The sequence below is a fragment of the Suillus clintonianus genome (genome assembly GCF_016758775.1).
Source record: "Suillus clintonianus strain FC179 chromosome Unknown DEU56scaffold_5, whole genome shotgun sequence".
NCBI classification, from domain to species: domain Eukaryota; kingdom Fungi; phylum Basidiomycota; class Agaricomycetes; order Boletales; family Suillaceae; genus Suillus; species Suillus clintonianus.
The window spans coordinates 874,952-898,854 of record NW_024539229.1 but is presented as its reverse complement, the minus strand read 5'-3'; the positions used below and the strand labels follow the sequence as shown (position 1 = coordinate 898,854).

The 23,903-nt window shown below is 48.4% G+C and overlaps 8 protein-coding genes across 8 annotated transcripts; 3 read left to right on the top strand and 5 right to left on the bottom strand.

Moving 5' to 3' along the window:
• Window positions 1-2,100: 2,100 nt before the first annotated feature.
• On the top strand, window positions 2,101-3,790 carry DEU56DRAFT_438821 (major facilitator superfamily domain-containing protein). The gene is made up of 8 exons (XM_041346232.1): window positions 2,101-2,180; window positions 2,233-2,555; window positions 2,606-2,669; window positions 2,722-2,848; window positions 2,900-3,028; window positions 3,076-3,184; window positions 3,233-3,420; window positions 3,470-3,790. The coding sequence occupies exons 1-8, from the start codon at window positions 2,142-2,144 to the stop codon at window positions 3,547-3,549; spliced, it is 1,059 nt and encodes a 352-aa protein (XP_041214206.1). The 5' UTR covers window positions 2,101-2,141; the 3' UTR covers window positions 3,550-3,790.
• A 138-nt stretch (window positions 3,791-3,928) lies between these two features.
• DEU56DRAFT_976854 (uncharacterized protein) lies at window positions 3,929-5,104 on the bottom strand. Its single transcript, XM_041359625.1, has 2 exons — window positions 4,929-5,104; window positions 3,929-4,869 (listed from the first exon to the last, which is right to left on the bottom strand). Exons 1-2 carry the CDS (start codon window positions 5,089-5,091, stop codon window positions 4,049-4,051), a joined length of 984 nt encoding a protein of 327 aa, XP_041214205.1. The 5' UTR covers window positions 5,092-5,104; the 3' UTR covers window positions 3,929-4,048.
• An 8-nt stretch (window positions 5,105-5,112) lies between these two features.
• Window positions 5,113-6,914, bottom strand: DEU56DRAFT_773167 (uncharacterized protein). The gene is made up of 8 exons (XM_041351550.1): window positions 6,618-6,914; window positions 6,473-6,539; window positions 6,316-6,421; window positions 6,116-6,271; window positions 5,868-6,061; window positions 5,661-5,811; window positions 5,549-5,610; window positions 5,113-5,501 (listed from the first exon to the last, which is right to left on the bottom strand). The coding sequence occupies exons 1-8, from the start codon at window positions 6,786-6,788 to the stop codon at window positions 5,308-5,310; spliced, it is 1,101 nt and encodes a 366-aa protein (XP_041214204.1). The 5' UTR covers window positions 6,789-6,914; the 3' UTR covers window positions 5,113-5,307.
• Window positions 6,915-6,971: 57 nt separating this feature from the next.
• Window positions 6,972-8,683, top strand: DEU56DRAFT_438705 (uncharacterized protein). The gene is made up of 4 exons (XM_041346231.1): window positions 6,972-7,381; window positions 7,430-7,573; window positions 7,626-8,409; window positions 8,469-8,683. The coding sequence occupies exons 1-4, from the start codon at window positions 7,008-7,010 to the stop codon at window positions 8,523-8,525; spliced, it is 1,359 nt and encodes a 452-aa protein (XP_041214203.1). The 5' UTR covers window positions 6,972-7,007; the 3' UTR covers window positions 8,526-8,683.
• Window positions 8,684-8,883: 200 nt separating this feature from the next.
• Window positions 8,884-10,203, top strand: DEU56DRAFT_438682 (uncharacterized protein). The gene is made up of 4 exons (XM_041346230.1): window positions 8,884-8,923; window positions 8,988-9,098; window positions 9,160-9,771; window positions 9,822-10,203. Exons 2-3 carry the CDS (start codon window positions 9,070-9,072, stop codon window positions 9,734-9,736), a joined length of 606 nt encoding a protein of 201 aa, XP_041214202.1. The 5' UTR covers window positions 8,884-8,923; window positions 8,988-9,069; the 3' UTR covers window positions 9,737-9,771; window positions 9,822-10,203.
• Window positions 10,204-11,187: 984 nt separating this feature from the next.
• DEU56DRAFT_438435 (MFS general substrate transporter) lies at window positions 11,188-13,399 on the bottom strand. The gene is made up of 13 exons (XM_041346229.1): window positions 13,232-13,399; window positions 12,961-13,171; window positions 12,882-12,905; window positions 12,808-12,832; window positions 12,697-12,752; window positions 12,619-12,640; window positions 12,244-12,566; window positions 12,125-12,188; window positions 11,946-12,072; window positions 11,763-11,894; window positions 11,595-11,703; window positions 11,359-11,546; window positions 11,188-11,308 (listed from the first exon to the last, which is right to left on the bottom strand). The coding sequence occupies exons 2-13, from the start codon at window positions 13,161-13,163 to the stop codon at window positions 11,229-11,231; spliced, it is 1,353 nt and encodes a 450-aa protein (XP_041214201.1). The 5' UTR covers window positions 13,164-13,171; window positions 13,232-13,399; the 3' UTR covers window positions 11,188-11,228.
• A 1,191-nt stretch (window positions 13,400-14,590) lies between these two features.
• DEU56DRAFT_976850 (uncharacterized protein) lies at window positions 14,591-15,760 on the bottom strand (the record flags this gene model as incomplete). The annotated part of the gene is made up of 6 exons (XM_041359624.1): window positions 14,591-15,053; window positions 15,102-15,135; window positions 15,193-15,354; window positions 15,407-15,487; window positions 15,532-15,641; window positions 15,694-15,760. 6 exons carry the CDS (start codon window positions 15,758-15,760, stop codon window positions 14,854-14,856), a joined length of 654 nt encoding a protein of 217 aa, XP_041214200.1. The 3' UTR covers window positions 14,591-14,853.
• Window positions 15,761-18,605: 2,845 nt separating this feature from the next.
• DEU56DRAFT_952284 (uncharacterized protein) lies at window positions 18,606-18,863 on the bottom strand (the record flags this gene model as incomplete). The annotated part of the gene is made up of 1 exon (XM_041359163.1): window positions 18,606-18,863. A coding segment is annotated over one exon (258 nt), but the record flags the coding sequence as incomplete, so codon positions are not given.
• Between the last annotated feature and the right edge of the window lie 5,040 nt (window positions 18,864-23,903).

The following is a 23,903-nucleotide window of genomic DNA, read 5'->3' as shown; positions in this document are numbered from 1 at the left end:
TATTGCTACATAGTCACTGTAGTGATATGTAGTTAAATACGGGGCTATGTAGAGCTACGGGAGGCGCTGGGAGTAGTTGTATTCACTGTAGTAGCCAATATCCGCAATCACATCGTTGTACATCAGGAATGTCCTAACTCCACATTTATTATCTGCGCATTCTCCAGCTTGCGCGGTTTTACCAATCGAGAGCTCGCACATTTTCATCAAGAGTTTTAGACTCATGCTTGGTTGCCGTCTTCTTAACCAAAAAATTGTTTGAAGTCTAATATTTGCACATGTTTGGTTATTCTCATGCGCGCTCACATGATTTTAGTTCGACTTTTCAAACCATCCATGTTTCCCTTCCAGCAACAACCCACCAGCCTCTCTGCACCCAGATGCACCTCCCCTCCCTGACATGTCGACACTTCTCCGCAGGTTACTCAGCCATTACCTCCAGGTCCTCCGGCTGCGACGACCCTTCCCAATCCTCTCGAGGTACCTCTCGCTCGTCGTTCCAGTTGTACACCTGTGCCGTCTGAACGTTGTTGTGCTGCTGAAGGTATACCATACATACCTGCTACTCATTGTTCTGTTTTAGCATCTGTCGTCGCTGCCGAACACCTACAGGCTCTCAGGCTCCCTTCCACAGACAATCCCTTTCCGAACCGGACTCATGGTCCGGTCCTAGGTTCGGCCAAGACTCAGAACCGAACCTCTCGAGAGGTTCGGGGTTCGGCTGACGGTGAATAGGTTTGAACGGGTTCGAACCTCAGAATTTTTGGGTAGGTTTCACACATTTTTTAATCTGTGTTTCAGTACTTATGATGTTCATTTCTACGGACTCACCAAGTCCGTGCGTATTAAAACCTTTGAAGCCTGTCGAGCACCCCACTTTATTGGTGGATAGCCACGTCAGCACAATGCCGCTGACTGCGCGTTGCTCTGTAGCGAGTGGGGTCCGACCGTCCCAAGGTGTCGCGTTTTTTCTTGATCAATGAAGCCCTTCGTGCGACGGGCGCCTGCATTGGAATTTCCGAGGAGCATTCACGTCCTGCAGCTTTCGTTCTAGACTTCGGTCCTGCGAGTGTCCGATGGGCTCGAGGGGAGGTTGAGGCACGTCGTGGAATACATGGTGCTTTGGTGACAGAAGCGAGTGTTCTACGACCGGGGCGCCTGCTTGCACAGGAGGTCGTCAGCTCCCTGCCTTATACCTGAACCATGCTCGCTGGTTACCTATCCCAACACCAAATTCGACTTTCGCGAGATGAAGTTGTCTATCCTGTAGGTTCATGTATGCTCATCTTTCTGTTCGAGTTGCTTAGGTGTGCTTTTGCTTTTTGATAGGTTAATCTGCTGCAAGGACCTCCGCTGCCTAATCTTCAAAATATTTACGGCTTCGCGTGAGACACTACTGGAATTGCTGCTCGCTGACACGAGATAATTTGTGACGACTACTTAGAAGCTTTTTAATCGGTTTCCATCCTCGTCCGCTATCGCATACTACATTCTAATTACCATTTTGCAGTATGCAGAACTCGTTCACCTCAGTTATTCGTGCGCTCGAGTGTCTATGCGTTGCAGTGCTACACATGCATCACCTTCGCCCATCCCATCCTCGAGTGCGTTTGGAGCTACTAGCCATTGTCTGATTCAGAGCTGATTCTAAACTCGTTCTCAGAATCCAGAATCAGTGACGAGGCAATCGAAGATGCCGTTCGAGAACACCAGCTTCAGGAGGAGAGTGGGCGGCGAGGCTAGTGAGAGCGGGAGCCGAGGGTCGTAGCAGTACCGCCGTTAGTATCGACTGATCTGAATTTATTGATTTGTTGCTATTTCATGTGCTATAATCTGAGTCACTACTATGGTGCGCTATATAGTTGCTTGGAGTCCCACTCCTATGAACTACAATCTACTACTGATTTACTACAGTTGCACCATGTGGTGCTACATAGCGCTATGTAGCACTATGTAGCACTACATAGTTACTTCAGTTGCTATGTAGAAGGCATGTAGCAACCGAGCTACATTGACTACACGGACTACATAGTACTATGTAGTCAGCTGTAGTCAGGTGGTTTTTTCCTGATGTTCTACGTCACACTTCTCCTTCAAATATGTGAGGTGATAAATTTGTTTGATGCAACCTTGTAAAACTGATGTCCTACACTCTCAGAGCATGGATTGGTTCTACGCAGGCATGTTCAATTCTCGTTCTAGCAAACCTGCGAAGCTCAATTGTCCTCATAGTCCGCGCTCTCGTACCTTACATCGCTTGCATCTGGGCGAATGTTTGACTTGGGATACTTTAAAATACCGTTCTACATCGCTAGCTGCACCCTCGTTGCGTGCACTTTCATAACCGCGGAATGCACTCAATTCTGGCAGTTCTTCCTAACGCAGGGTATCGGTATAGGACTGTGCTCCGGTACCATGTTCGCTCCCGCAATCGTCATCGTGTCGCAATGGTTCTCCAAGAGACGTGGCCTTGCTATGGCCATCAGTGCCGTTGGTACTCCCCTCGGCAGCATCGTGTTTCCTGTAGCAGCACAAAATTTGATTCCGTCAATTGGGTTTGTTCGACCACTTATAGGGCAATTCACATACACTCATACCATTACAGGTTTAAATGGACAGTCCGTGTATTTGGGTTCATTATAATAGCAACCCTGGGAACGGCCAATATAGCATGTCGTCAGCCCCTGTAGATGTCTCTTTCTCTGACGCATTTCCCTCAAGTTAATGAAACGACGGCTTCCGCCCGTCAACGTTCGTGGGGGACTCTTTAATCTCAAAGCATTCCGCAACAGAGCATATACCATGTATTGCATGTCAGGAATTATGATAGTCTTAGGCCTTTACACAGGTACGACCGTTGTGCTCGTCGTTGTGGCTCCTGATATTTTGGTTTGATCAGAGTTAACCTATATCTCTGTGAGCGCCGTAGCAATTGGCGTCTCCAAAGATTTTTCGTTCTATATACTCGCGATCGCTAATGCGGCATCTACGTTGCGTGTGTCATTGGGACTGATAGCAGATAAAATTGGTAGGTCTCGACAGCTGTAGACTATGACATCAGTTGATATTTGATAGGCGCACTCAACACCATGGCAGTCCTTACTGCTTTAGCGGGAATCATGACAATAGCTTGGCCATTTGCTAAAAATGAATCCCAGCTTATTGCCATAACCGCCTTTTACGGGTACGTGTTGCACTTGTTCACTGCTAGCTGCTTGACTCGCCCGTCCAGATTCTCCACCGGAGCCTATGTAACTCTGTCCTCAATACCTGCCGTTGCGATGGGGAAAATGGACGACGCCGGGCGTCGAGTTGGAATGTTCTTGTCCCTCATTGGTTTAGGAGGCATTGCAGGTCCTCCAATATCAGGTGCCATCAGTACCGCGACAGGAGGGTTCGCTGCTGCGGGTTATTATGCAGGTAAGTTTTTGACACGCACGATCTTTGATTGGGCATTGACCTTGCCCAGGTGGCAGCATTATATTTGGTGTTCTATTGCTACTCGTGGCACGGTACCTCCACCTCGGGCGCCTGTGGGGCAAGTTTTGAATGGTAGTTCAGCCAGGGGAATCTTGCGTTGTGATGCGACATGATTCATGCGTGGTGCCAATCAACGTTCCATACCACATTCATAATGAATGAACTTAGGCTGTACGTTGAACATTGGAGCCAGAGCTCCTCAGATAGATTACCAATGCAGCGCCGGCTTGAGCCCAAGTTGCAAGCATACACAGTCCATAGCATTCCAATATTAATGTACTATACTTTGCAGTTTCCGCTTAAGAATAGGAACCGGCTTTAGCCGGCGCTAGTCTGCAGCAACAGCAGGATAACTCGGACCGGACGGGCTTACTAAGTAACTGACACGTAGCGTTTTCTACCGATATCACAAGTCCAATCCTGGCCAAATGAACAGCTCACAATTAATGATCAAGTTGCATTGCCAAACTTCTACAAAGTATCCTACAAGAATTATTGCGTCTACGATGACTCTAATTGCGTTCCGTGCCATTCCTACAAACCAGAAACTGGTGTATTATCCCTCCTATTAATCCCATCCAACCCAATCCTCGAAACAACCCCTATCGGCCCACTGGTAACGGACCTCTCGCCCAGAAAAAGTGTTCCGACAAAACTTTATCAAATAGTCCACCCCGCCTGAAAGCGGCAGAAACCTCTCCATGGCGGACTTCGCAGCAGCAACCCCTGACCTCGGCGGCACCTTCGCAAGAGTGCGTGACCGCAAAAGCAAATGGCAATCCTCAAACATGCGGTCAAAAATCTGTACCAGCCGCCCCATCGGTACTGCATCAATGTTGACGCGCGCGCATGTCTGAATCTCTGCGGACAACATGATGAGGACGTCCACAGGCGGCACCGCACCAAAACGCGCGCACGCGATACTGCTAAAACTCGAAAACTCCTCGTGTATCGAGAGGGGGATGTCCAGGGTGTTCCATTCCCCGTTCATAGCTTTTAGCGTAGTTCGTACGACCCACAGACGTTTCTTGAAGAACTTCTTTCGTCTCGTGATGAGGAATGGAAGCACGTCTTTGTAATTCTTCGTCTGTGGGTTCTTAATGATCTTGAAGAATTCGTGTGCGTCCATGATGTCTTGTGAAGCTTCGGGTGCATTTTCTTCGAATGATGATCGATTACGGAGGGGTTTGTGCAACATGAAAGACATCTCCGGCGAGCTGTTTATAGTGACCGAGACCACCTCTTCAGGACTGTCGGATTTGGACAGGTAGGACGTGATTGTATTTGTAATGACGTGCTGTTTGGGAATCTTCGGAGGTGGTTTGCGTCGACTAGGACGTATTGTGAGGTCGTCATCCTCAACTACGTGGCGTGCTGAAAGCATGTCTACTATACACCGATTAGTCCATTTGTTGGTGTGAAGTATGTAAATGACTCAGACAACTTACGTTCAGTTTTCTTCTCATGGTTGGACCGAGAGAGCGATGAAGAGCTCGACGTTGTGTCTACAAGAATTAGTGTGCTAGGCATTTCGCGAGATGGGCGAGCAAGAATGACTGCAGGTTGTCTAGACCTTGTTGAGGAGACCCGAAGTAATAGGGATGTTGTCATTAATGAATGGAAGTCGAGCCGTGAGAAAATATAGCATCCGAGATTGTCGATCCACAACTACATTAGGCCAAAGTGGCATCATGTACTATCGGGACGCAGGAGCGCGCACAACAGGAAAGGAATGAAGCCAGGGAGACAAGTACAGAGGGTAAGAACACGAAGAGGCCAGTTCAACATGTTGGACTATATTACAGAAACGAGGTCCAATAACCATCATCACAACTTCGCATTGACCTTGTCATTAATCCGAATGACAATTTTTCCAAATTGACCTCCATGCTTCATCAGCTCGAAGCCTTCTTCTGCAGCTTCAAGTCCCTCGAGGACATGTGACACTACTGGGACAATGCGGTGTTCGGACACAAATTTGGTCGCATCGGTGAGATCCTTGTGGGAGCCCATCGTCGAACCTTACACACATTCAATATTGGTGTTCGAGTAGGGCAGGAAAATTTACCGATAACCCGCTGATTCTTGAGCACTTCTCGCATGGTGAACTTTATTTGGGGATTTGCAGTCCTGTGGCGGTACTGAGCAACGATTGCAAGAAACGAACTTCCTTCGCTTACATCCCATAGACCACGACTTTGCCGCCCTGTTTCAAGATACTATTCACTCGTGTCACGATGTCTCCACCGCCAGAGTCAATAACTGCATCAATCTTCGCCAATTTTCCGCTGTTGTTCGCTAGAATGGCAGCAAGTTGTGATGGCCAATCCTCTGCGAGATAGTTTGATCAACTTTAAGACCAGTGATTCGAGATCGTAAATTCTCACTCGATTTGTAGTTCACTCCGCCCTTGGCTCCAAGGGCAGCTGCTTTCCGGATTTTTTCCTCGCTACCACTCGTAACATAGACATTAGCGCCTTTGGCTAGACACAGTTGCATGGCAAGAAGTGCCACTCCTCCACCAATTCCGGTAATAAGAATGTTTTGACCTTTCGATGCTCCAGCATTGACAATTGCTGCTCTAGTATAATGTGATCAGCGATAGGATGGACATGGTACCACGACAAGGATGTACCTCCAAGCAGTCAGGCCACCAAGGGGCCAAGCGGAGACTTGGACATCATCAAGATGATCTGGAGAACGAATAACCTGATTTCTCTCCACTATAACGTATTCGGCGAACGTTCCTAACGGAGGGTTCCGTCCACCTCCAAGGATTCCGAAACCGTTTCTGCGAGGCGTGAGCCAGTGCCAATCAATAAACATGTGACCTACTCTGTTTCTGGTGCGTCTGGTTTGCTTTCCCAACCTCGCATGGGAGTCAGAAAGACGCGTTTGTTCAGGAGTGCATCGTTTGAATCTGCCGATGCAACCACCGTGCCTGTGTTGATATTCTCAGTTTCATGAATTCAGCTTATTACCGCAACAAGACCTGCTCCATCAGCACCAAAGGTGCTCCCAAAGTTGATTCCTGGGTATTGACCAAGGCGTATCCAAAGCTATCAAGACGAGATGTTTGGATGAGCAACAGATCCTCGCTACAGCCAATACTCGCTACCACTGGTCGCGTCACTCACATCTCGATGGTTGAACGATACAGCTCCCATTTTCACAAGGATTTCTCCTTGTTTGAGTCGCTGCAATGAGCGTGTCTCCAGGACTGCATCATGATAGATAGGCTTTGCCTCCGCGGGGCACTTCTTAACGACCAATGCTCGTGTCGACTCGGGAATCCTGCCAGCCATCATAATAGTGAAGGGAGAGTGGAATGCAGACCACTTGAAGACTGTCACAATTGCTGGTATGAGATTATGAACATATTTGCTACATAACCGTTTACCGGTCACCTGAAATCATGGGCGGTGAGAATATTGCTGCCAGCTGGTGATGTAATCGATTGTACTTTTTCCATTGACAGAGTTAGGAGCCGAAAATGAGATTACGTTCCCCTTTTCTTTTCAGCCATCATGAACACTCGTTGCAGCGTGCCAGTCATCGAGGCAGAGGCCCTAGTTCTGGCGTTATCTTTGTTAGATATTGAAGAAGTCGAAGGATCACGCAAAGGAAAGTTACGGGAGGATGCCTGCTTGACGGACGAAGAAATTGCATTTAACATTCAGGCAGAAAACTTGAAGATCTCCTTGGCCGAACTTCAAGACCGCAGATTTGCACTTAGCCTTGATGAAGCACTTCAAACCGATACTGCGGCTCTCAGGGCGTTGTCCCTAATCAACCAAGGTGAACGAGACGATCATCTTGCTGCCCTTGCCCTTGAAAGAGGAGACAATTCACCAACCCCTACTCATTCACAAGAAGCACTTGAATGGACCAGAATTCCGCCGTTTGTAAATCTTATTCTTGATTTTATATGTTACTGACGACCTTGTAGTGTGTGTGGCTCCACTATGTTCGGTAATAATGATATTACAGACATAGTTGAGCCAGACCCAGATGAAATGGATGATCTCGGTGAATCTTCTCATCTCCCCTACAATGTGGGAAAACTTTCAGCTCGCGGTGAGACGCTATCTCGGTTAGGCACAGTTTTTATTTCACGACCTCGACCTTATACTGCTTTGCTACAGGGTGGAGTGTATCATATGTGGCGATCCTATCAGACGTTCGCAAAGATTCGATGCTCCATGCTCGCATTTTTACTGTCGAGACTGCCTTGTAAACCTTGCCGAAGCATCTACGAGGGACGAGACGCTTTACCCCTTGCGGTGCTGCCGGCAGCCTCTCCCTGTCGCGAACGTCCTCCCGTTGCTTCCATTGGACTTAAGATCCCAGTTTCAGGACAAATCTGCGGAATTCGCAACTCCACCAACTTCACGGGTCTATTGTCCAAATCAAACTTGCTCCACGTTCTTAGGCTCATCTTCTGGCGGCAGGTTTGAGATCACCTGTACAACTTGTACGACACGTGTATGCTCCGCCTGCAAGAACCGAGCCCATTCAACTGAAGACTGTGCTGAAAACGCGCAGTCCTTGATGATTCAATCCCTTGCATCTCAAATGGGTTGGCAGACCTGCCCGGGTTGCCACGCTATCGTGGAACTTTGGCAGGGATGTTATCACATGACCTGTAGATGCTCAACGCAGTTTTGTTACTTGTGCGCAGCACTGTGGAAAAATTGTGACTGCCGGCAATGGGACGACCAACGCTTGTTAGATGACGCCGAAAGACGTGTATACAATCAATTCGGTGCTCGTGAGGCAGCCGCGCACCCTGCAATCTTCGTGGACCGCGTTTACCAGAGGATGGCGGAGTTAGAGGAAGATCACGAGTGCCTTGTGCACGAATGGGAGTACAGGAGTGGCGGCGGTCGTTGTGAGGAGTGTCACGATGATTTATGGAGGTATTTGATGGTAAGATTGTCATCTTTGGAATGTATGGGCTGTGTGCTTACAATGCTTCTCAACTCAAGCGTTGCATACATTGCCAAGCCTTGACCTGTAGGCGTTGTTCAGTGAATCGGCTTTGAGAAGCAACATTAGTTATGGGGTTGATGTACACATGACCTTTGTATATCTCGGTCAGCTGGTCGTAGGTCTAGACGTCTATAGTTAGCGTTCGGTCCCGGCGCAAGGCTCTTGCCTTGTTTATCAATGTGAAATGATGCACAGCTCCATGGCATAAGGCACCCCTTAGAGTGGCCCTTCTTAACGTACCACCAATATGGCTGCTATAACCAGCAGCGACCTGGAGGCCGCCTCGCATACCACAGAGTGGCTCGCTCAACCCATGACAAGCGAAAACCAAATTGACGCATCTTCTCTTTTTGGTGGAACACCCCTTTCGGACATCTCGCCAAGTCCCCAGCTAGAAGCATGGTGCACTCCACCCTCCTGTTCTCCAGAGTTGAACTGGTGTGCGACGTGAGCGATTCTCTCTTGACAAGAAAGACCCCTAAGCACCCTGGCGGCTTATAACATTGTATTCACAGCAGTGCACAGATTGTCACGAATGACGAGTGGCGCAAAGCTCCACAAGATAGAAAAGCGACTTTTTGTTTGTCACAAATTTTCATGAAGTTTCTGAAACGAGACCAAACTCCGTGAGCATCCCCACCAAACTCTAACTTCCTTGGTCCATTACTAGCCTTACCGCTGTAATAGAGTAGAATGTATTGCCTGTGGAGATAAGGTCCTACCAAAGCAAAGTATCCGTGCGCCATGTGCTCATCACTATTGCCGGGAATGCATATCGAATTTCGCGAAGGCGTCCATGAAAGACGAATCTCTGTATCCCTTGCAATGTTGCCAGATTCGAATGCCAGTAAAGAAGGTCGCTCGACAATTACCTAAACCACTGCAGACGCGATTTCTTGCCAAGTCTGTGGAATATGCCGTTTCGCCGGCTACACGAGTGTACTGCGCGAATCAGAAATGTTCTGCGTTCTTGTGCTCCTCAGACACTCGCAAGGCGAACATGACTTGCCGTATATGTGGCACTACGATGTGTCTCGCATGCAAGAACAGAAGACATCCGGGAGAAGGATGTGTAGAGGCAGGAATGCAGAGAGACTTGAAGAGACTCGCAGACGATAAAAGCTGGCAGTCGTGTCCTGGCTGCCGGGCGATCATCGAACGTACAGATGGGTGTAACCACATCACGTGCCGCTGTTCCACCCACTTCTGCTATCGATGTGGGGCTCGCTGGCGCAAATGTTTTTGCCACAGGGAGGACCACTAAGTACTGTCACAACGGGAAGTTATTACACGATAATGGTGAGGCCCGTGATATACTTCTGGGTTGTTCACTGATTTCTTCTTGTTAGTAATGTCAACGATAAGGATATACAGCACAAAAGATAACGTCCAGATCTCTTAGATGTCTCATTATGAACTTGGCTCTCTTTTTACGCACAATGCACGCGCGTGTACAACCTTTGCAGATTGACTACATCGTTTGTATCACAATTCGAACCAATATGTGTATATTTAAGCATGTTATATCCTCGGTCCTCGGCTCATATGTTCCAGTTACAGTAGTTTATGACTTTGTTCACCTGCTCACAGCAGAATTATCACGAAGGTAAAGTTTCAGAATAGATTGGTGAGATGTACGAGGCACAACAAGCCTAAAAAAAAAGATCTACACCCAAGGGGCCATGACGATGGGTAGAGTTAGACATCCCACGTGGAAACGCACTGCAGATGATTCAAACCCACTCCATCGTAGCTTTCATCGTGCAGAATTTTATTTTCTGTTGTACGGTCAAGTTCTTCTGAGTGAGGAATGTCATACTTTTGATGGCTAAGAGCCGATATCGTCCCGCATATATCAGGTGAGTCCCTGAAGAAGCATCATCGTCCACTGTCCCTGCGAAACATGATGTGTCAGCGAAAACGTCTTATCAGAGAATCAAAGGACGCTGCAGTATCGTCAAAGGGACCTTGCCCTGCCGGTGGATCGTCCCATGTGAATACGATGGCCCGCTTCAAGTCTGAACTCGGAGTGCGGCATGCAAATCAGAACTGAAAGGATAAAGAAAGTGGAGCACTGTACGCGATGGCTTTCATCAGACAGCAAAAATGTAGCAAACGAGTGTTGCGATGGAGGGATTGTATGACGTCTAAACAGGCAAGGTCGTCAAATAATGGATAAGGCATCCAAGAAAGGGTGGAGTCCAGACGGATTTGTAGGGACGATTACGATGATGAGTGACTCGATGCGAGGAGGGGATAACAAGAGTATGTGGTGTCGAGGGCGACGAGACATCCTCGTGCCACGCTCGGCGCAATTTCGAAATAATTGCGACGGGCGGATACGAGAGATCCTTGCTGAGCGCTGAGCGCTGAAAGGCAAACGTTGACCAGTTTGCACAGTGCACAAGAAAAGAAAGAGTGACTCGAAGTCGCTGACCTCCCTTTTATCTCCGCATCATTGCCCGATGAGGAAATTCGATACCACCACTTAAAGGTGTTACTGTACAGTAGTACTTACAAACTCGAGGGACGCAACCAGCTGGGTGACTTAAGCCCATATCTGATTATCTGCGAATGAGTGTATCGTAGACCTCAATGCATTTCTTCCTCAATCATAATTACCTATTGTCGATGCCCAAATCATACACGGGTCTATTATGAATATGAGTATTGATGGTGCTCGGCACCACACATAAATCATGCCGCATTCTACTCCTTCTGTGCATAGTGCCAGATTCACCTCACTGAACGATCATTCAAAACTTGCCCCATAGACGTCCGAGATGGAGGTACCGTGCCACAACTAGCAATACAACAGCAGATAGAATCATGCCACCTGAGGGAAGGTTAATGTTCACTCAAATATTGCATGTTTCGTGAACTTGCCTGCATAATAACCTGCAGCAACGAACCCTCCTGTCGCAGTACTGATGGCGCCTGATATAGGAGGACCAGCAACGCCTCCAAAAGCAATGAGGGACATGAACATTCCCACTCGGCGCCCCGCGTCTTCCATTTTTCCCATTGCCACGGCAGGTGCAGAGTACAGAGATACATATGCTCCGGCGGAGAATCTGAATGGGTGAGTCGAACAGCTAGCTATGAACAAGTGAAACGCGTACCCGTAAAGGGTGGCTATTGCAATGAGCTGCGATTCATTTTTAGCAAACGGCCAGGCGACTGTCATGACTCCCGATAGAGCAATGAAGGGCAACATAGTGTTGAGTGCGCCTGGTCAAAATATTGGTTCGTATTCCCGTAATTCAAAGCTGTGGAGAGCAGAGACATACCGAATTTATCCGCCAGTAGACCAGACAACAAACGTCCAAAGGTAGATGCTGCATTGGTGATGGCGATTATATAGAATGAAGAGTCTTTGGAGACGCCAATTGCTACTGCGCTCACAGACATATATGTGAGCTCTAATCAAACTAATATATCAGCAGCGATGATAATGAGCGCAACGATCGTACCTGTATAAATGCCTAAAAGTATCATGATTCCTGAAATGCAATAGATGGTATACGCTTTGTTGCGGAATGCTTTGAGATTAAAGAGTCCCCCACGAACATCGACGGGTGGAAGCCGTCGTTTCAGTAACTTGAGGGAACTGCGTCAGAGAAAGAGGCATCCACAAACGCCGACAACATACTATGTTGGCCATCCCAAGAGTAGCCATCAAAATGAATCCAAATACGCGGATTGTCCATCTAAACCTGAAATCATATCATATGAGCGTTTATGGACTGCCCTACGACTAGTCGAACAAACCCAATTAATGGAATCAGATTTTGTGCCGCTACAGGAAACACAATGCTGCCGAGTGGAGCCCCAACGGCGGTGATGGATAAAGCGATACCACGTTTCTTGGAGAACCAGTGTGACACGATGACGATTGCGGGACTAAATATGATACCGCAGCCTACTCCCACGCCGACACCTTGTGTTAGGAAGAATTGCCAGAATTGAGTGCATTCCGCGATTAGGAAAGTGCACGCAACGATGACGCAGCTAGCGGCGAAGAACGGTAATTTAAAGTACCCCAGGTCAAACAGTCGCCCCGTTGCAAGCGCTGGAAGGTACGCGAGTGCATACTACGAGGACAAGTGAGCTACGCAGGTTTCCTAGAACAAGAATTAAACACACCTGCGTAGAACCAATCCATGCTCTGGAGAGTGCAACAAATCAGTTACAAGGTTGCATCAAATAAACTTAGCAGCTCACATAGTTGAAGGAGAATCGTGACGTAGTAAATTTTCCTCGTAATACGCTTGGAAGACCTGAAAGGCGGAAAATTGTAGGAACGGCAAGTGTATGGTGACAAAACCTACTTACGCCCCATGAATTTATAAAGCCAAATCTTGTATGCATTGAGCCCAGCGGGCGAAAAGAAATTGAGATTGACTCACGTAGAAAATGAGACTAATGTGACACTATTGTAATCCGAAGACGTCAGTCATTGGTTTAACGAATTGAACGTGTACTTGCGCAAAAGCCACAAGCCACGCCCTTATTCCTCCGTCCGGTGCTTCGCCGAGGTGTAGTACAAGCTTCTGAGCAGCCTGTTCATTTGGTATTTCCTTGTCGACGACTCCTGTTGTCTTCTCCCCATAGTAAGACAAACTAGGTTTGCTTTTAGACGCAGAGTCATCGCCCTGCAAGGCCTCTACACTCAGTGACTTCTCGGACATATCTTCTCCTGCCAATACAGAGAGAAGAGGTCAGAATCGACGGAGAGTGGTGGGGAAATAAACTGTACTGGTATAAGCAAATCATGCTGCCGGCGTTATGTATGTGTAGTATTCTCCGGGACACATGGCACCTTCCTATAGCCATTTGCAAGATCCTGAAGGTCGGAAAGTGCGCTATTCCGTCCGTAAACGGTCATTTAATGACGACACGAATACAAGGTCCGAAAATAATTTGGACTTGCTGGCGTTCGCCGGTCAATGTGAGGGATCGAGCTAGATCACAGGCAAGCTCGTGCCAATAGGTATCCAGTGGGTATTCAGTGCTTTGCCAATAGGGGAGCTTAGTGTTTAAACGCCCAACACCCAAGCCCAATGCCCAACACCCACCGCCCCACCTCGTGATCGAAAATGAGTTAGTCTCCCCTAGGCGGATCAAATAGAAGGTTGAAGACACTGGACAGCAACAGTCCGAGTCGTTCCTTCTTCATGATGAAAATGAGTACACATTTAGCTAAACTCGGAAAATTAATAAGTAAATACCGAGTATTTGAAGAAACTGCCAACACGATTTCAAGGCTAGGTTCTTATTAGTCTCGTATCGTGTTGCAATTGGCAGTTTCACCTTTTTAGAGACCCTGTTACTCTTGGTTCCATAGATAAACGCCCACGACTTCAAGTACTTGGTCACGGTGATGGTTGCGTCACTAAGCGCTGAGACGGGTTATGCCGAGAAGGCCAGCAAGCGCAAGTATCTTTTTTCGGTGCTTGTATTTGCATTTTCAATACCGCCAACCGCCCGTTGTCAACTTGTCATCACTCATCGTCGTGTTCAGTTCTTTATTGTCATGGTCCTGATACAGCTATTAGTCTCGAGCTAGGATGGTAGAGTTGAAATCAACATCGCTGGCGCTTCCTACAATAACACATCGAGTGGTCGAACGGAAATTTGCAATGACCTCTGGCCCTCAGGCCTCAGCTTTTGCAAACACCTCTGTGTATTGAGAAGTCCTCAAGCATAAAAGTTTTCCCGAGCACACGATGGATGGAAAATGAGTGCAACCAGTGGCAGGTATCTTCTCAGCGGGCTTGGATGGGCAGTCCAAATGGAAGTTCAGGCAGTCTTGGGTCGGCAGGGGGATGTGTACGCGTGAGGTGGGTTTATGATAAGATGATTGTTGCAAACTCATTGTCCCACATATCGCACACGGTTTGCACATGTCGTTCTCTCGGGCAGGTTCTGAGGGTATGCTTTGATGCACCTATCATCGCGATTCAGAATACGATTTTTTGCGTCAACGTCGAAGGTAGGTATTGCTAAGTACATTTTCAATGTCCACTTTGTACAACACGTTATAATCAAATGAAACACGAGGCTTACCATGAAAAAGTACGTTACCTCTTCGCGAGGTGAACATCCGGACCCGGCTGCTCAGTGGAAGCTCGATATCTATCAAAGTTAATCAGATCAACTTGAAGCCATCCCAGCAGACAAAAACCGAGTCATTGACCGATGTCAGCATTAATTATAATCCAACAGTTTGTCTGCACGTCATGGTGGTGCGAGCAACGCCGTAAATACTGGAATGAAAATATGAAATAGAGACAGACTGTAGCAAGGCGAATGCGCAGGCCATGAAATAATGACGGATGGTCATATTTGACTGATATCCATGACTACGCAATAGCGGAGCTAGTGCAACGTGCCAGAACACAGTAGAATCAGAGATAGACGAGAGGCGACGCGCAGATCGCGGATCGCCATTATACTGAATTGATGTGCAGCTCGAAGCTGCTCGATAGGGCAAGGGGCTGCATCCACCTGTGTGGATGTGGATTGGGTCGACGGCAATCCAGCAATATCCATAGTAAGTATGAGCCTGAAGTTTACGCCTGTCGTTCTTATGAGCAAATAGAAGCAACCATGACATACCCACTAACTTGGCCTTGACCCAGTGGTATAAATACCAGCGTTCTTGCAGGCATTATATTACTCGTTCGATGTCGGATCCGAGCGTTTGATACAACATACGAGAAGTTGAGCGGGACCTGGATCTTCGGATGACTTAGCGGGGAGGATATCGTTATCTTTTCCAAAGTAAGCCGTGGCGACTTGCAGATTCGTGGTTGGATCCCATACTCGTGCAGAGATGTAGTTCAAGGTAAGCTTTTTAAGGGACTTACGTGAATATGACTGTCGGAGATAATAACGCAAGGTCAATAGCCATGTGCGACGGCACGCAGACGAGCTCTTGACCGAGATCCACCTTGGCGAGACGATAGACGACAGAAGTGGAAGTTCCAGTCGTTCCAATACCAGGAGGACCCTGGATCAGGTTAATGGGCTTCTCTAGAACGCTATTTGGCATACGTTTGAGAGTTGTTGAGTTCTAGAAGCCCTGATGAAGATCTGCATGCGCGAAACCTGGAGCGCAAGATCATGTCCGAGAATGTACGTGATACTTGCGAGGTGTTTAATGACTTCAATAAGATATAGGAATAGGAGGAATGAACATACGATGCAGTCATTAACGCTCCTTCTGCAATTCGTCAACAGATGCCGTCCTTGCTGCATGGACCTGCACCTCGACATTCGACATTCTAAGAATGCCTTCCATCCCTGGTGCTCAAAGAACCTCAGCCCATTCGAAGGAATCATATCTTCGTCACAATCCGTGGAGCCCAGCACAGCTGCAAGTATCGTGTTATGTGGGAAGCATCTGATATCAGTGGGCTCGATGAGAATGCGTCAAAGAGTAGTGCCATTCACTTGATTAGGTGTCGTACCATATCGATAAAGTATGTGCAGAATCTTGCATGTATATGGGCCAACCAACATGTGGAGTTGCGCGTGCGCATGGTAGTCGAACTTGTGCATGAAAATCTGTAGGCGGAATCAACTTGTAGTAGTGAGGAGAAGCAACGTAACTCAGCATACTGAGAAGGTAGTTTCCAGCCTCTGAAAGATCAAATGATGCCTGCAGGAACGAAACGCTGGTTCTCCCTCAGGTGATGATAGTACCGCAGCCAACGAAAACCAATTTACTTGGTCACCTATTAGTACAAGATCTATGCGACAAGATATCTCTTGTGGACTGATGTGGCTGAGAGGTTGTATCAACCACGACAACTTGAAGCACAGTGAGCGCCTACTAGCAGACAACGGCAGAAAGAAGCGCTGAACGTGGAATCTGTATGCGGGACACCACGTGTCTACAACATTACTGACATGTGGATTCAGCGGTAGTAAGCATCCTGTAGAAGATGCAATTTAGCGACCACTCACCGTAGCGCATGTAAGTGACTGCTCCCTCCTCGATACTCTTGTTGACTGAGTTGCTGAACAAGATCCAATGGCGGTTACCACTCACGGAGCATCGTCAACTCGAAAGGAACTACCTCACGTTGAAATGACGCTCAAGGGTCATGAAGATTGGGTGAGAGGCGTAGCTTTCATCCCTGGTACACGTCTCCTCGTCACTTGCTCTTGGGACAAAAGTCTTCGGGTGTGGGATTTGGACACGGGGAAACAGGTGGGGGAGCCCTTGTTGGGTCACGATCATGGAGTCGAAACGGTTGCCGCATCCCCCGATGGGTGTTGGATTGTGAGTGGAGGAGAAAACGGAAGCATCCTGGTCTGGGAAGTTGAGACAAACAAGCTTAAGAGAGTGCCAGTCTCGTTCAAGGGGCATAACAGTTATGTTCAGGGCGTCGTATTTGCACCGGACACCGAGACATTTGCAAGTGCGTCAGAGGACGAAACAGTATGCGTGTGGAATAGGAAGACGGGCAAAATTGTCCTCGGGCCACTCCGAGTGGGCAGTGAGGCAAACTCGGTGGCATACTCCCCCGATGGAAGCAAACTAGCAGCAGGCACGCACGAACACATCATCGTTTGGAATCCAGAAAATGGAGAAGAACTACTAAAAATAGAACAGCGGGCTTGGCGAGTCGCATTCACTCCAGATGGTCTCCGTCTCGTCAGTGGAAACAGGAAAGACATCCGAATCTCAGATGCTACCACTGGAGACATTATCAAACAGTTTGACGCGCACGTCGAAAATTTTATCTCACTAGCCATTGCTCCCAATGGCACCAAATTCGCCACCACATCCAATGATAAAACGACGCGGTTCTTTGACCTGACCACATTCGAACCCATCGGCGAGCCGCTCGAGCACCCTGATACCGTCCGTTGTGTAGCCTTTTCCGAGGACAGCCAGCTCATCGCCACCGGTTGTTGGGACAAGCTCGTTCGCACATGGACAGTTCCTCAGAGTGAATCAGAGCAGGCGAGCAAATAATCTCATGTCATGCTTCACGCTGACTTATCATATAGTCTGAACAGAAAATTCTTAAAGTACGCTCCCTTTCTCCTCATTGCGTACTACCCCTAACTTCAGCCTTGCAGAAGACCATCCCAGGCCAAAAGCCTCACCCGCAATGCACCAGAATCCCGCCTAGGTTCTTCAATGATGTAAGTCTATATGGCACAGTAGTCTCAATGCACATCTCACCATCCGTTTGTAGTTTGATACGCGTTCCCCACCTGGACGCAACAACCGCACTACTACAACCACGCACCATGTCGAAGGCTCACGAATGAAAAACATTATGACCCGTCTCTTTTCTCGTTCCTCCACTCCTCAGGGTGATACTCCCCTCCCCAGCAGGATCCCCACTGTGGATGTCTTCGCAACTCGAGGCAAATACGTAAGTTTGCCGAGCTGTGGCAATCCATGATCCCGTTTTCATGACATTCCCGCAGCGCACCGCTAATGCCATCAGCGGGAAACGGCATGTGGTGCAGCGACCACGTCCCCCTCCCAAACCAGCCCATACTTCCAACACTGGTGTAGCGAATGCTGGTGCTTCAAGCAGCAGCGCACCCCCAGTGGGCACATCCAATGCGACCGATGGAACTGCCCCAGAAACCTTGCAGACTGGAAGTACCAGTGCTTCTGCTGCAACCAACGGACCCCCTTCCCCGCTAGACATTGAATATGTTCCAGACGTTGGCTGCTTTGCACGTCTAGCAAGGTGTTTCTCGTGTCTTTCACGCACTTAGCAAACAAGTACTGCATTCTCCACCTGCTAAGCGGTCACTCCCTTGAGAACCTTTCGTTGGAATAGAAATTACCATTGCATGTGTTTGACGATTTTTTGCTCCTGATAGACGCCTACCATCATACATAGCATTCACTGAAATTCAGATACCTGACTTTCTCAACAGCTTTGTGAAATGATGAGCCTATACCTTACTTCGTCCCCATGGTGTCACGTCGCTTGGATGGTCAACCTAGTATATTGACAAGCCATCTATAGACTGGACCAAGCTGCTGGCGATCGCCGACAAGAACAACCTGCTTACAACCAAGCACCAGAGGGACCATACATCCTGCTTCAGGGTCAGTCGAGGAACAACCTATCAAGGAATACAAGCGCACCCGCTTCAGTAGCTTGCGTGGCTTTGTCGATCAAAACCATCCTGAACTTGAGCTTGTTGAGGCGAGGATCACCAGCACCCACGCATGTGCAGCAGATAACATCCGCAGCACCCAAAATCTCCTTCTCGCACTGCCTGATCAACACTTTGTACTTCTTCTCATCATCGGAGCTCAATTCTCCCTGTTCGTTTTTCAGCATGGTCAACTTCTGCAACTCCACGTGAGCTGTATTCAATTTGTTGCAATTATGTATTGTACGGATGAAGGATCTCGCTAGAGAATTACATGCCTATCAGTAACACCAAATTCAGCCAAGGGGGTGAAAGCAACGCGTTCTCCGAACGCAGAAGATGGTGCACAAGCGACCTCCGGAGATATGTTGGGCTGTAGGTCGATGCCCATTGCAGCATCGGGCGTTGATATGTCAATGAAGGATTTGCGAAGGTTACATATGTGAGCATCAATTGGAATTTGAGTAGGAGATAGGGCTGGCGGAACGTTGGCGAGATGACGCGATAACGCGATAAAATCCAAAACGAAGCTTGGCTCTGCACCACGAGCGAAATAAGCTGTCATGCAACGTTGAGGGATATGGAGCTGATGGCAGTGATGGCCTATCAGTGTATCAAATAGCATGCAAGCGGGAGTTACCGATTCAATCACGGCCCCTCAAAAGAGCTTGTGTCCGTCAGACCCGCGCTCATTCACCACGTGAACTACTTACAATTCATTTTCGACACTCGGCCAAGACGTTCAACGTTCAGATTACTCCTGTCGCTCATGAGCCTGGGCCCATTCGGAGAATCAGTCATGGATATCCGGATAACATCGTCGTGATCCGTGAGCTTGTGATGTGAGAACTGGGTGTTAACGTGGAACCTATATCGTTAGCTCTATCTCCCGGAAGGCTTCATGGGAGACAATATTGAGTATGTGAGATGCGGAGCAAATCCAGATTTAAATGGGAGGAATCGATGAGAATGCGTGTAATAGTAGTGTCCCGTCAGCGCGCTGATCCTATAACAAAAGCGGTTTCTGTGCAGACTCTCGCTTATAAGTATATGAATCAGTTAATGTGGAGTTGCGTGTCCAAGTGATGGTCAACTTGCACATGAAAACCTACAGGCGGAATCAATTAACGTGTACTACAATCAGGAAAAGCCACGTACCAGTAATCGAGCGTACTGAGGGTAGTTGCCAGACTCTCACAACACGATGCCTGCTGGAACGAAAAACTGGTCCTTCCTGGGACTGAGGTTATGATACTTGTTTCACAGCCAACCAATATGGACCCATTGATTTGTTGCATCCATTCGGTCATCTATTAGTGCAATGCGAGAAGTTCAAGAGATTGATGGGCCGATAAATTGTATCAGCCACGACATGCCGAAGTACAGTCAAAACGGTCGCGGCGCCTACTACAAGCGCCCAAAATATTGTTAACAGTGAACACGCGGACACCACGTGTCTACAGCGAGGCCGACATTTAGATTCAGCAGTAGTATCCTGTAGAAGATACAACATAGCAATCACTCACCATAGCAGATGTAAGTGACTGCTCCCTCCTCGATGCTCTTGCTGACCGAGTCGCTGAACAAGATCCAATGGCGGCTACCACTCATGGAACATCGTCAACTCGAAAGGAACCACCTCATGTCGAAATGACACTCAAGGGTCATGAAGAACGTGTGGGCGGCGTAGCTTTCATCCCTGGTACACGTCTCCTCGTCACTTGCTCTGATGACGAAAGTCTTCGGGTGTGGGATTTGGACACGGGGAAACAGGTGGGGGAGCCCTGGTTGGGTCACGATGATGGAGTCCAGACGGTTGCAGCATCCTCCGATGGGTGTTGGATTGTGAGTGGAGGAGATAACGGGAGCATCCTGGTCTGGGAAGTTGAGACAAAAAAGAGAGTGCCAGTCTCGTTCAAGGGGCATAACAGTGAAGTTTGGGGCGTCGTATTTGCACCGGACAACGAGACATTTGCAAGTGCGTCATTGGACAAAACAGTATGCGTGTGGAACAGGAAGACGGGCAAAATCGTCCTCGGACCACTCCGAGTCGGCAGTGTGGCACGCTCGGTGGCATACTCCCCCGATGGAAGCAAACTAGCAGCAGGCACACAAAAACACATCATCGTTTGGAATTCAGCAAAGGGAGAAGAACTACTAAAAATAGAACAGCGGGCTTGGCGAGTCGCATTCACTCCAGATGGTCTCCGTCTCGTCAGTGGAAATTACAAAGACATCCGAATCTCAGATGCTGCCACTGGAGACATCATCAAACAATTTGACGCGCACACCGAATCCTTTCTCTCACTAGCCATTGCTCCCAATGGCACCAAATTCGCCACCACATCGTACGACAAAACGACGCGGTTCTTTGACCTGACCACATTCGAACCCATCGGCGAGCCGCTCGAGCACCCTGATACCGTCCGTTGTGTAGCCTTTTCCGAGGACAGCCAGCTCATCGCCACTGGCTGTGAGGACAAGCTCGTTCGCACATGGACAGTTCCTCAGAGTGAATCAGAGCAGGCGAGCAAATCATCTCCATATGTCATGCTTCATCCTGACTTGTCATATAGTCTGAACAGAAAATTCTTAAAGTACGCTCCCTTTCTCCTCGTTATGCACTATCCCTAACTTCAATCTTGCAGAAGACCATCCCAGGCCAAAAGCCTCGCCCACAACGCACTAGAATCCCACCTAGGTTCTTCAATGATGTAAGTTCATACGGTACGATAGTCTCAATGCACATCTCACCATCCGCCTGCAGTTTGATCCGCATTCCCCGCCTAGACGCAACAACCGCGCTACTACGACCACACACCATGCCGAAGGCTCACGAATGAAAAACATGATGAATCGTCTCTTTTCTCGCTCCTCCGCTCCTCAGGGTAATACTCCCCTCCCCAGCAGGATCCCCACTGTGGATGTCTTCGCAACTCGAGGCAAATACGTAAGTTTGCCGAGCTGTGGCAATCCATGATCCCGTTTTCATTACATTCCCGCAGCGCACCGCTAATGCCATCAGCGGGAAACGGCATGTGGTGCAGCGACCACGTCCCCCTCCCCAACAAGTTCACACTCCCAACACTGGTGTAGCGAACGCTGGTGCTTCAAGCGGCAGCGCACCCCCGGTGGGCACATCCAATTTGACAGAAGGAACTACCCCAGAAACCTTGCAGACTGGAAGTACCAGTGCTTCTGCTGCAACGAACAGACCCCCTTCCCCGCTAGACATTGAATATGTTCCAGACATTAGCTGCTTTGCACGTCTAGCAAGGCGCTTCCCGTGTCTTTCACGCACTTAGCAAACAAGTACTGCTTTCTCCAGCTGCTAAGCGGTCACTCCCTTCAGAACCTTCTCGTTGGAATAGAGATTACTACTGCATGTATTTGAACATTGTTACTTCCGATAGACGCCTGTTATCCCATGTAGCATTCATTGAATTTCAGACACCAGGCATGCTTATCTCCACGGCCTTGTAAAACGATGAGCCTATACCTTACTTCGTCCTCATGGTGTTACGTCGCTTCGGGTTATCAACCTAGACTTCTGTAAGCGGTCTGACCGCGAGAACGCTAGAACCACCAATGCTTGCAGTGCTTGACAGTCCAGTAGAGTCCAGAATAAGTGGCTTGCGAACGTAGAGACTACATATCAGACGGGATGTACCCGAGAGGCACACAATGTTCAAGCTCTTCCAGACGATCAGGAAATACTGCTTGAACATTCCCGGAAGATGGCAGGGATGATGACGATTGACATCGATAGGAAGAAAAATGCGCTTCGTGCATGTAAACGGGCGGTTTTCGCTTGCGAATGAGTAAGAGAGAAGGCATTCGCTTCACGATGAATCGCCAAGACACGTTTGAAAACAACGGATGCAAGCACATTTTGACAGTGCGTTGAAGACTTGCGAATGGAGAAAAATGGGAAATATTGAAACGGCACATGTCGAAGATGGCGTAGCAGAGAAAGATTCAAGATCTAAATAACCGCGGTTAACACAGCGCTGTGAGGAGACTGGGTCATAAGTAGAATGATAGAGGCGCACGCCCAATTGCAATGTACTGTTGTGCTCGTGGTGAGTGAGATGTTTTGACGGCGGCAGTTGTGCATATTGACGATATGATACCTCGTGCTGGGGCGGTTGGAGACCAAGTCATCACTGTTGTCTGCTCAGTACTTGTACGTATAAATGAATCATTGAACTAAATGCGAATGCGAAAGACGGGGACAGCTGAAGATGACTAGAATGAAATTTGTCATCGACAGATATGATTCTATTATTATCCTGGGCTATACTTAGATGTCGTTCAACTCAAACACCAAACGGGGGGCAGACATCAACGAGGGAGCGGTTTCGGTGACAAGCCACGGCTGTCATGCACTAGGTGACCTGCGTCATATGACTAAATTTTCATCTAGTACATGCTACGATCTATCACTGCAATCTAGATGTTTTTGGTACTGTGCGTCGCGTGACGTACGGCCACTACCCACATCTCGTTTCTTGCTGGCACACGCAATCAAGTGATAAATATGACAGTATGGCATCCAGCCCTGCAATGTACACACGTAGTTCTGCTCAACGCAATGCTTTGTCCTCGCTTTGAACACCCGAACCTTCTTACCTGAAACTACTGTGCTTTCGGTGGATCTCTGGGCAGAGTGACCAAACGCATTCTGTGAGTTACATTGAATACCGTAGGGCAAACTCACCATGCCGGCCCTTTGTGAACACCACATCGGACGAAGAATCAGGAAACTATATTCCCTCGTCCAGATCCTTGTCTTCGTTCCTTGCGCCAGCTAGACTGTCAGAGAAGGTATCTACAGGGACACCCCCGAAAGGAACATTGTCATCGTTTATGCTCAGGGATGTAAAACTTGAAGACCTCTAGCGGTGGGTGGATTCGTGTTCATTGTGCAGCAAAATTCTCTTGGCGAGATCTGAATTAAAGCTCTGGCTATATGTATAGGACTCGAGCTTTTTTTTACAGGCGTTGTGGCGTGGCGACTAATGTAATGACCTACGTCAGACTTACGCTGCTCAGCATTGGGAGGATTGGGACAGGTACAGGGAATCGGTGCGTCTGCGACACAACAAATACCTTAATCGATCACCTTCCACGCACACCGATTTCTCGGGTCAGCACACGCTAGAGTGCCTTGGCCCACGCTTGCTGCCTGCTGATTTTTTTGTTCCTGGGCGAGGGATATGGGAAGCGAGTGATCGAGGGTGCTTGTAGCTGTTCCACTTTGCGAGCCCGTTGCGGAAGTCGAC

Excerpts from the sequence above, each read along its gene's own strand:
- DEU56DRAFT_438821 (XM_041346232.1), top strand. The coding sequence starts at position 2,142 with ATGTCCTACACTCTCAGAGCATGGATTGGTTCTACGCAG. Across the intron at positions 2,556-2,605 it reads AATTTGATTCCGTCAATTGG|GTTTAAATGGACAGTCCGTG; the intron begins GTTTGTTCGACC and ends ATACCATTACAG. Across the intron at positions 2,849-2,899 it reads AGTCTTAGGCCTTTACACAG|AGTTAACCTATATCTCTGTG; the intron begins GTACGACCGTTG and ends TGGTTTGATCAG.
- DEU56DRAFT_976854 (XM_041359625.1), bottom strand. The coding sequence starts at position 5,091 with ATGACAACATCCCTATTACTTCGGGTCTCCTCAACAAGGTCTAGACAA. Across the intron at positions 4,870-4,928 it reads CCATGAGAAGAAAACTGAAC|TAGACATGCTTTCAGCACGC; the intron begins GTAAGTTGTCTG and ends ATCGGTGTATAG.
- DEU56DRAFT_773167 (XM_041351550.1), bottom strand. The coding sequence starts at position 6,788 with ATGATGGCTGGCAGGATTCCCGAGTCGACACGAGCATTGGTCGTTAAG. Across the intron at positions 6,272-6,315 it reads CCAGACGCACCAGAAACAGA|AAACGGTTTCGGAATCCTTG; the intron begins GTAGGTCACATG and ends CACGCCTCGCAG. Across the intron at positions 5,812-5,867 it reads CGGAGTGAACTACAAATCGA|AGGATTGGCCATCACAACTT; the intron begins GTGAGAATTTAC and ends ACTATCTCGCAG.
- DEU56DRAFT_438705 (XM_041346231.1), top strand. The coding sequence starts at position 7,008 with ATGAACACTCGTTGCAGCGTGCCAGTCATCGAGGCAGAGGCCCTAGTT. Across the intron at positions 7,382-7,429 it reads GAATGGACCAGAATTCCGCC|TGTGTGTGGCTCCACTATGT; the intron begins GTTTGTAAATCT and ends ACGACCTTGTAG. Across the intron at positions 8,410-8,468 it reads ATTTATGGAGGTATTTGATG|CGTTGCATACATTGCCAAGC; the intron begins GTAAGATTGTCA and ends TCTCAACTCAAG.
- DEU56DRAFT_438682 (XM_041346230.1), top strand. The coding sequence starts at position 9,070 with ATGAAGTTTCTGAAACGAGACCAAACTCC. Across the intron at positions 9,099-9,159 it reads CTGAAACGAGACCAAACTCC|AGTAGAATGTATTGCCTGTG; the intron begins GTGAGCATCCCC and ends CCGCTGTAATAG.
- DEU56DRAFT_438435 (XM_041346229.1), bottom strand. The coding sequence starts at position 13,163 with ATGTCCGAGAAGTCACTGAGTGTAGAGGCCTTGCAGGGCGATGACTCT. Across the intron at positions 11,704-11,762 it reads TCTACTGGCGGATAAATTCG|GCGCACTCAACACTATGTTG; the intron begins GTATGTCTCTGC and ends TATTTTGACCAG. Across the intron at positions 11,309-11,358 it reads TGCTGCAGGTTATTATGCAG|GTGGCATGATTCTATCTGCT; the intron begins GCAAGTTCACGA and ends ACCTTCCCTCAG.